We start from the raw sequence: 9,743 nt of genomic DNA on the forward strand, positions 1-9,743 counted from the left end.
AGACCAGCCTGGTCTACAGAGCTAGTTCCAGGACAGACTCCAAAGCCCCAGAGAAACCCTGTCTCGAAAAACCAAAAAAAAAAAGACCTGGAAGAGCAGCCAGTGAGTGCTTTTAACCTCTGAGTCATCTCTCGAGCCCAGCATCTTAATTTCTTGAGCCATTATGTTGCATTTGTTAGTAACCAAATATGTAAATTAGGTACTGCTTCATAGCTGCATAGTGAAGAAAGAAGTTAATGCTAATAGTCCTTTTTTTTTTTTTTTTTTTAAGCCGCTATATAAAACAGCCTTTGCCTGATGAGTTTCTCTGTTCACCCTTGGAGCCTGGAGCATGCAATGGCTCCAGGGGCAGCTATGAAGGTGAGCATTCCTGCTGTGGGGGGTGTAATGACCACATTGCTCTTGATTTCCCTCTTTGTGGAAGATGTTAAACACATGGCAGTATTTGAGGCTAGGCTGGTAGAGGGTAGGGTCTCTCAGTCATCATTGGGTTTTTTGTTGTTGTTGTTTATTTAAAGATTTATTTATTTATTAGGTATACAGTGTTCTACCTGTACACCCTAAGAGGACACCAGATCTTATTACAGATGGTTGTGTGGTTGCTGGGAACTGAATTCGGACCTCTGGAAGAGCAGCCACTACTCTTAACCTCTGAGCCATCTCCAGCCTCAGTCACCATTGTAAACTTTTGTCCTTTGTAGAATCTTCTTAGGTCCCTGCTTGGACACATTGGGCTTCACCTCAGACACACTGAGTCTAGAGGAATTAGGTAACAAGGCTGAGGGTATGAAGCAGAGCTAGGATTTGTTTGGTTGCCATGCGGTTGTGATGTGCACACCTTTTATCCCAGTATTTGGGAGGCAGAGGCAGGTGAATCTCTGTGAGTTTAAGACAAGCCTGGTCTACAGGACAGTGAGGCTACACAGAGAAACCCTATCTCGGGAAACCAAAAGAAAAAAAAAGGTTTGGTTTTACAGTGCTAGGTGTCAAGGCATCAAGGCTAGAGTTTCACATGATCACTGGATCACTGACCACTCCAGAATCAGAATTTAATTCTCATCTGTTAGCATTGCCTGGTTGGTACTTTCCTAGCACATTCCTGTGCAAACCATCCAGCATGGCTGGGGAGCCTGTTGTGCCCAAGGAGGGTAGATGTCCTGGCCAGTTAATCAGAAGGCTGAAGCTGGCTATCTTGGGAGTTTGTATCTTCCTAGGAAGCTGTAGTCAGTGGCTGACTTTAGGTTGTGGGAGAGAAGGAAGTCAGTGATGGCAAACCTCAAGGTATCCCTGTGGCCAGGGATGAGCTGTCTTTACCTATGAGCATGCCTGTTCTGTAGGGTAGGTGTTCCTCTTCCTTTGGACACTTAGGTGATCATGTGCCTTTATGTGTCCTATAAACCCACAAATGACCTCCAAATTCTTTGGTTTTGGTGTAGTTTTAAAGTTTTTATTCATTACTGTTGTGTCTATGTGTGCATGGTATGTGTGTGGTCGTGTATGAATGTTTGAAGTTGATTCTCTTCGTCCACTTTTATGCAGGTTCTGGGGCACAAACTTAGGTCCATGCAGCAAATGCTGTATCTGCTGACCGATCTTGACAGCCCTCTTTTGTCTCACTCTGTAACCCAGGCTGGGCTAGCACTCACTGTATAGCCTATGCTTAGTTCCCAATCCTCCTTCTTTCTCCCAAGTACAGGGATAGCAGGATTTTAAATCTGACTTTTAAATTTTGTTTCTTGTAAAACTGTTTTCTTGAGTGTTTCATTTCAGTGTGCTTTTCTCTGAACCTATTGATGAAGGCAGAGTAAGATCATGTGATGTGCAGAACCTAAACTCATCTCAATCCCTGGGTCTCTGCTTCTTCAGCATGGACTAGCACACCTTGTCTGCCCTTGGGGGCTGTCACGTGTTAAATCAAGTACTATAGAGATGTGTAGAGGTGATGCACTTTAACACACACACATTGGGAGGAAGCAGTAACACACTGCAGTATTAAATAAACATTTATCGTTTACTTGTTTATTTGTGGGTTTTGTTGTTTTGAGACAGGGTCTTATGTGGTCCAAGCTAGCCTCAAATTTGCTGTGTGTTTGTGGCTGGCCTTGAACTCAGTATCCTGCCTCAGCCTCCTGAGTGCTGGGCTTATAGGTAGATATCACCATACCTGACTAAATAAAAAGTTTAACATTGGCCGGATGATGGTGGTGCACATCTTTAATCTTGGCACTTCAGAAGCAGAGGCAGATGGATCTCTATGAGTTCGAGGCCAGCCTGGTCTTCAGAACAAGTTCCAGGATAGTTAGGGCTATACAGAGAAACCTTATTTTGAAAACCCAAGATAAATAAATAAACATTTTAACAATGAAATATGGGTCTTATATAAATTGTTTTTCATGTATATCAGGAGACGACGAAGAAGAAATGGATCATCAAGAGGAAGGGAAGGAGCAGCTTTCAGAAGCAGAAGGCAGTGGTGAGGACCCTACTGAGACCACCCAGAAGGTGCAAGGCCAGCCGCGACACAGGAGGCTTTTCACCTTCAGTCTCGTGAACTCCTATGGAACTGCTGATATCAATTCGCTTGCAACTGACGGGAAGCTCCTCAAGCTCAGCTGTAAGTGCTCTCCCGACCTTTCAGCTAGACTGGGACACTGAAGATCATTGAAAGGCACTTAGTTTATTGTCCTTTTTTTTTTCTTTTTGGTTTTCTCTGTGTAGCTTTAGAGCCTATCTTTAACCAGAGACAGTTGTTCTCTGTGTTGTCCTGGCTGTCCTAGAACTTGCTCTGTAGACCAGGCCGGCCTCGAACTCACAGAGATCCACCTGACTCTGCCCTCCGAATATTGGGATTAAAGGTTTGCACAACCACTGCTCAGCCAGTTTTAATTGTCTTTATGTAGTTCTGTGACCATTTCCTTTGGAAAATGATTGAGGACAAATATATTCTTCATCCTTCAAAGGATTTTCACTTTGTTCCTTTTAGTAGAGGGGTTGGCAAATTTGAGACAAGCATGTGCCTGCTCTCTCTCCATCTCTCTATTTCTCTCTCTCTCTTTTGTTTTTTTGAGACAGGTTTGCTCTGTTAAGCCCTGACTGACCTGGAACTTGTTTTGTAGGCCAGGCTGACCTCGAACTCACAGAGATCCACTTGTCTCCCCCAGCAAGCGCTGGGATTAAAGGAATGTGCCACCACTCTCTTGATTATTATTATTTTTTTTTTTTCAAGACAGGGTTTCTCTGTAGCTTTGGAGCCTGTCCTGTCCTGGAACTCACATGGTAGACCAGGCTGACTGTAAACTCACAGAGATCCACCTGTCTCTGTTCCCAAGTGTTGGGATTAAAGGTGTGCACCACCACCACTGTCCAGTTTGATTATTTTTTATATATTTGATGTTTTACCTACATGTATGTCTGTGCACCACATGTGTGCCTGGTGCCCATGGAGACCAGAAGAGGGCATCATATCCCCTACAACTGAAATTACAATTGTGAATCAACCACCAAGTGGATGCTGGGACCTGAACTCGGGTCCTCTACAAGAGCAAGTAACATTTTTTTTTTTTTTAGTTCCAAAAGACTTTTTTTTTTTAATTTCTTTTATTATGTATACAGCATTCTGTCTGCATGTATGTCTGCACGCCAGAAGAGGGCACAACCAGATGGTTGTGAGCCACCATGTGGTTGCTGGGAATTGAACTCAGGACCTTTGGAAGAGCAGCCAGTGCTCTTAACCTCTGAGCCATCTCTCCAGCTCCCAAGAGACTCTTGTTGGTCTGTGTTGGCCTCAGACTTACTGTGTAGCTGATGCTGGCCTTACTCTTCTCTCCATCTCAGGAGTCCTTGGATTACAAGTTTGCACCACTGTGCCTCACTTTCACCTTGATCCTTGAGGACCTCAGAAGCTCTGCCGGACCTGTCCTCTGGCTCAGTGTATTTGTTGTGGTCATGTTAGGAGCGTTTCTGTAGACTTGTTTCACTCATAAGAATAAGTTCATTTTTTTTCTTTGTCCCATTAAAAATATGTAATCAAATATGATGCAACTAGAGGGTAGTTATAGATTTGTATGTCAGGTACACGGAACTTTGTGATCATGACAGCATGTATTGGGAAGAGGCATCCCCAGGAAGTGGACATACATCATGTGTGACGTCTCCATGGGCAGGGTAGGAGCTGTATCTTTTAGGGCAGAAGTTAACTTGTTAACTACCAGTCCTCCTTCACCTTCTTTCTCTCTCTGTCTCTCTCTCTCTCTCCCCCCCCTCCCTCCTTTGTTTTAATTTTACAAGTTTTTTGTGTTTGGGTGTTTTCCTGCATGTATATGTGTACATGTGTATGTAGTTGCTTGCAGTAGAACTAGAGCTGTAAGAAGTTAGGAGCCTCCCAACTTGGGTGTTGGGGAGTGAACCCCAGTATTCTATAAGAACAGTCAATGGTTTTAACCACCGAGTCATCTTTCCAACCTGACCCAACCCTTTCAAAAAATTTTTTATGTGAATGGGTGTTTTACCTGTATGTAAGTCTGTGTTACCATGTGTGTGCCTGCAGAGGCCAGAAGAGGATATCAAATCCCCTGGGACTGGAATTTCAGACAATCAAGAGCAGCCATTGGGTGCTGGGAATTGAACTTGGGTCTTTTGGGAGAGCAGACAAGGTTCTAGTTGTTAAGCCATCTCTCCAGCCTCCAACTTTTTCAATTTTTCACTTATTTAATTCATAGTTCTAGGGATTGAACTCAGGGACTTGTACATAAATGATAAGGGGCTCTAGTGCTAAGCTATAGTTCTCTCCTGTTTTTGTTTGTTTGTTTGTTTTGTTTGTTTGTTTGTTTGTTTTCCCCAAGACAGGGTTTCTCTGTGTACCCTTGCCTGTCTTGGGACTCCATAAACCAGGCTGGCCTCAAACTCAGAGATCTGCTTACCTTTGCCTCCCTAGTGCTGGTACTAAAGGTGTGTGCCACCATGCCTGGCCCCTTTTGTGTTTTGAGACACATATGTAGCCCATATTGACTGTTCTTGAACTTACTCCGTGGCCAAGGATAAACACCTGATCCTGCTCTAAAAGCTGAGATTACAGCGTAAACTACCACACCCTGCTCTCAGATTAATTTTGCTTCCTTAATCCAGTCTCTTGTTTTTCTCTCTCCCTCCCTCCTTCTCTCTCTCTTTCTGTCTCTCTCTGTGTCTCTGTCTCTTTGTCTCTGTCTCTCTCTCAGAACCATTCAGTGCCCCGGGGTGCTTGCCAGTACTGAGCTGGACTGGTGCAGGGTTGTTTCGTTTTCTACCTTGGATGATCTTGGTTTGCCTGGTGTTTGTCCAGGTGAACAGTTGAAAACAGTTATTGTATCTGTTGTGTCAGATTTTTTATGCTTCAGGCAAGAGGTTAAGTCTGTTCCCAGTCCCCCCAGCTCCACCCCGCATATGTCCTGTCAGGAGTGGATCCGTAGCACTAAGGAAGTCTTTGTCAAAAGCTTTGGGAGGTAGGGGTTCAAAATGGCTGCCCCAAGGCCTAGCATTGCTCTCCTCGGTGGCTGGTGGTGGGTGAGCAGGGGTGGTGGTTCTGCCTAAGTGTGGCCCTTCTCACTCTGGTCACTTGGAGAGCCTCTCTTGTGCTGGTCATTCCATAATGAGTGACACTATGGTCCCCTCCACAGCTCGATCCACACTGGCCATTGACTGGGACAGTGAGACCCGAAGCCTTTACTATGATGAGCAAGAATCTGAGGTAGGTCATTTGGGGTTTGTGGTCAGTGCTCTGGAAATATATTTACAGTCCTCTCACTGATTGAACAACAGTTTAACAAGTTTTCCTGAGAACTTGAAAAACACCCAAGACTTTATCTTTTTGTATTCAGAGACCCCAGAAAGTGTAGTATATCCCAGGCAGAGAGAGAGCCTCTAGCTTTTTTTCCCTTTTTCTTGAGGCAGGGTTTCTCTGTGTAGCCCTAGCTGCCTGGAACTGCTCAATAGACCAGGCTGGCTTTGAACTCAGAGATCTGCCTATCTCTACTTCCTGAATTCTGGGAATAAAGGCGTGCACCACCTCTGCTCCACTGACAGCCTTAGCATCTTGAGCAAGTAAGATGGTTCTCCACCAGAACTCAGCGCTTATTTCTTGCAGGCCTGTGAGAAGCATGTGAGCATGTCACAGCCTCAGAAGAAGAAGAGGACCGCAGTAGCCCTGAGAGAGTGCATTGAGCTCTTCACCACCATGGAGACCCTTGGGGAGCATGACCCCTGGTATGCGCGCCCAGATGCTGAGCAGGGGATTCATGGATTCATAGGGTCTGAGGGTTGCTGGGATCATCTCTATGCACAGAAACCTCTTCTGTGCTTGGAGAGATCATCTTTCTGCATGGCCAGATCTATAATACGTCATTGTGTTTGCGGACTGTGTTTTCTGGACTGAAAAAGCCATAGTCCTTGCTGATAAGTACCTGGACTGACAGGTTCAACTCCTAGCACCCACATGGCAGCTCACAGTCTTCTGTAACTACAGTTCCAGGTGACCCAACACCCTCATGCAGACAAAATGCCAATGCATATAAAGTAAAATAAAATAAAATCTTAGAGACAAAAGAAAATACTGGGGTTTAGCCCTGCTTGAAAGGATAGCTCTGTGACAGAGTAGCTGTGTTCCCACTAAGTGCACAGCTGGCTGCCTGCTGCCCTGGTCTTTTCTCCTCAGGTACTGTCCCACCTGTAAGAAACACCAACAAGCAACAAAGAAGTTTGACTTGTGGTCTTTGCCCAAGATCCTGGTGGTTCATCTCAAACGCTTCTCCTATAACAGATACTGGCGGGATAAGCTTGACACGGTTGTGGAGTTCCCAGTCAGGTGGGTGTGGGCACCTGCAGTGTTGTCCATGTGCCGGTCAGGTGAGAGGGTGCTCAGGGCTCGGGTTAGGTTGTGTGTTACTTGGCTCTGGGAGGTTGACTTGTGGAGCCATCTTCCTCCCACCCCCGCACTAGTGGGAATCATCCCTGATAGAACAGCCCTGTGGATTGTCTGTGTCGCTGCTGGTGCTTTTGAGTCCTCCCACCAGCCTGTGGTCTGCTTTGCTGGCCTGTCATTGGTGTTAGGGACCTGGTCTCAGCCAGGCCAGCACAAGCTCAGTGCTGCTTCTCATGAACAGGAACATGGCGGTCAGAGCCGCCTACCCAACTGAACTGATCTTTAGATGGGTGTGGTTGTGTGTGCTTGCAACCCTTGGCTGAGGCGGGAAGATAATTGATTACAAGTTCAAATCCACCCTGGTAATTTAAAACTCTTTTTCCTTTCTTTTTCCCCCGAAGTTTTTCAGGGATTCTCTGTGTAGTCATGGCTGTTCTGAAACTCGCTCTGTAAACCAGGCTAGCCTCGAACTCTCAGAGATATCCCTGCCTCTGCCTCCTGTGTGCTGGAATTAAAGCATGTACCACCATGCCTTATTTTCTTTTACCCTTTCTGCATTTTTGAACATTTCAGTGTGAGCCAGTGAGACAGCCAGCGAGTAACAGCACCGGCCACACAGACCTAATGGCCTGAGTCTGATCCCCAGATTCCATGGTCGAAAGAGAGAACCTTCTAAGAGCTGTCCTCAGATAACTGTGATGTGGTGTTAACGGCTGCACTCAGTTCCTCACTCAGACACACGTACACAACAATAATAACAAAGAAAATTCCAAACTAGGAAAGCCTCCCAGGGCCTGCGCTGACATTTCAGGGGTTGCAGCTCTGTTAATAGCAGCCTCCCGACTCAGGGGCTGAAGCCCTCTTTGATGTCTTCTTACCGCTGTTGGAACCCACACAGTATGGTAGCGCCACAACTTGGACCTCTCCCGGTTTCTAAGCCTGACAAGTGATCACTCTGCCCTGGTCTGTCTCTCCTCACATAGTTGAGTGTTTTCCTATACTTTGGTCTGTTGATGAATGGGGTTGCTGGGCTACAGAGTTTAACTTACTTGTGGGGTATTATATTTTTTACTCAGATCTCTGAACATGTCCGAGTTTGTCTGTGACCGGTCAGCAAGACCTTATGTTTATGACCTAATTGCTGTGTCCAATCACTATGGAGCCATGGGGGTTGGTCACTGTAAGTATTGGCATCTGCTTACTTGAGATGTGTGGAAATGCCCTGCCTGGTGTTCTCTCAGCCTCTTCCTGGATGCCTGGCACTGCCATTAGCCCCTGGCTTGTTTATAGTTGCTGGCTATAGGCTTTCTCAATCCCTTGCCCTTTCTAACCCCCTTCCTTTCTCCTTTCTAACTTTTCATATTCTTTAATTCGGTACTGCTAACCTGGTGAGTTGTCCCACTGATAATCCCATGCTGGGCTGGAGCTCATCATGTCGTCAGTCAGGGTAACCTAGGACTTCGGGCAGTCTCTCAAGTAGGGGCCATGCTGGGTTTATCTCTGGGATTCTCTCTTAAGACAATGACATGATAAAACTTTATGCACAAAAATGTTTGCCTCTATATTTATTTTGATTTTTCAAGCTAGGGTTTCTCTGTGTTGCCCTGGCTGTCCTGGAACTAGCTCTGTAGACAGATGGGCCTTGAACTCAGAAATCTGCCTACCTCTTCTGCCTCCCAAGTGTTGGGATTAAAGGTGTGTGCCACTGCACCTGGCTCATTCCCCATCTCTGTATTAGCAAACGTGCTTGAGAGCACAGCTGATACTGCTGTCCAGGGCCTTGATCAGAGAGTTCTCAGCCACTTCAGAATAATCGAAAACAGCTCTGTAAAATTAGTATCTTTAGAAGCAGCATCCCAGCTCTGCAAAAGCGGAGAAAATACAAGGGGTACAGAGACCTAGAATGAGAAATGCCAAAATTAGTTAATTTTGGTGTAGTTTGGTTTGATTTTGAGACAGAATCTCATCGTGCATCCCAGGCTGGCTTGTAACTTGCTAGGTAATCCTTGATGGCCTTGAACTGCAGTTCTTTCCATCCCACTGTTTATGCGCTGAGATGATAGGTATACATGACCTTACCCAACAAAAAAGTGATTTCTTTCTTTTGACCTATTTCCCAGAATTTCTGGTTCACTTTATGGAAACTATTTTTGTATTTTTGTTGTTGTTGCTGCTGTTGAGACAAGACCTTACTATGAAGCTCTGGCTGTCAGAATGCTTACACTCACCCTCCTGCCTAGCCTTCCAACTGTTTTAGCTATATATTACCAGTTTTGAGGGGGGCATTACTTTTCCCCCAGTGCTGGGGATGGAATTTGGAGCCTTGTGTAATCTAGATTAGTCCAGCTACTGAGCCGCAGCTCCAGCCTGCCCGCCACAGATACTGTCGCAGCTGTGGAGAAAAGAAATGGAATGCTCCTTGTTCCCCTCTCAGCTCTGCAAGCCCAGTGGTCACTGTTTTCCAACCAGAATTCCTCTACTGACTCCAGAGGCATTAAGAACATTCTGCTGAAGACGAAGCCATCTGCTCTTGTTGTCTTAAATCTTAGAAGTATCAGTGCCATGGCCAAGTCCCTCTGTGGCTCTGGATTGCACCTCATGACCATGTTGTTTGTTGGGGGCACTGATGGAAATCCTAGGCTAGCACTGTGACTACACCGAGTCTAGCACTGGTCATAGCCATTGAATAGACCCCGGGCAGCTGGAGAGATGGCTCAATAGCAGAGAGCACTGTTCTTCCAGGACCTGAGTCTGACTCCCAGCACCACCTTATCACCTGTGGGCATTTGCACTCCTGTGCTCATAACCACCCCTCCATGTAATTAAATAATACATCTTTTTTTTTTTTTTT

The 9,743-nt window shown here is 45.7% G+C and overlaps 1 protein-coding gene across 2 annotated transcripts in view; it reads left to right on the top strand.

Annotated features, from left to right (window-relative positions):
* The window catches only part of Usp4 (ubiquitin specific peptidase 4), a 41,497-nt gene that overhangs the window by 29,309 nt on the left and 2,445 nt on the right, over nucleotides 1-9,743 (top strand). For both annotated transcript variants that reach the window (XM_005347901.2, XM_026779219.1), the window contains 6 exons: nucleotides 272-360; nucleotides 2,405-2,614; nucleotides 5,652-5,722; nucleotides 6,119-6,237; nucleotides 6,686-6,835; nucleotides 7,969-8,072. In XM_005347901.2, coding sequence (XP_005347958.1) covers nucleotides 272-360; nucleotides 2,405-2,614; nucleotides 5,652-5,722; nucleotides 6,119-6,237; nucleotides 6,686-6,835; nucleotides 7,969-8,072 — 743 coding nt within the window. The remainder of the gene's footprint in view (nucleotides 1-271; nucleotides 361-2,404; nucleotides 2,615-5,651; nucleotides 5,723-6,118; nucleotides 6,238-6,685; nucleotides 6,836-7,968; nucleotides 8,073-9,743) is intronic.

The sequence above is a fragment of the Microtus ochrogaster genome, chromosome 5 (assembly GCF_000317375.1).
Source record: "Microtus ochrogaster isolate Prairie Vole_2 chromosome 5, MicOch1.0, whole genome shotgun sequence".
Taxonomy (NCBI): domain Eukaryota; kingdom Metazoa; phylum Chordata; class Mammalia; order Rodentia; family Cricetidae; genus Microtus; species Microtus ochrogaster.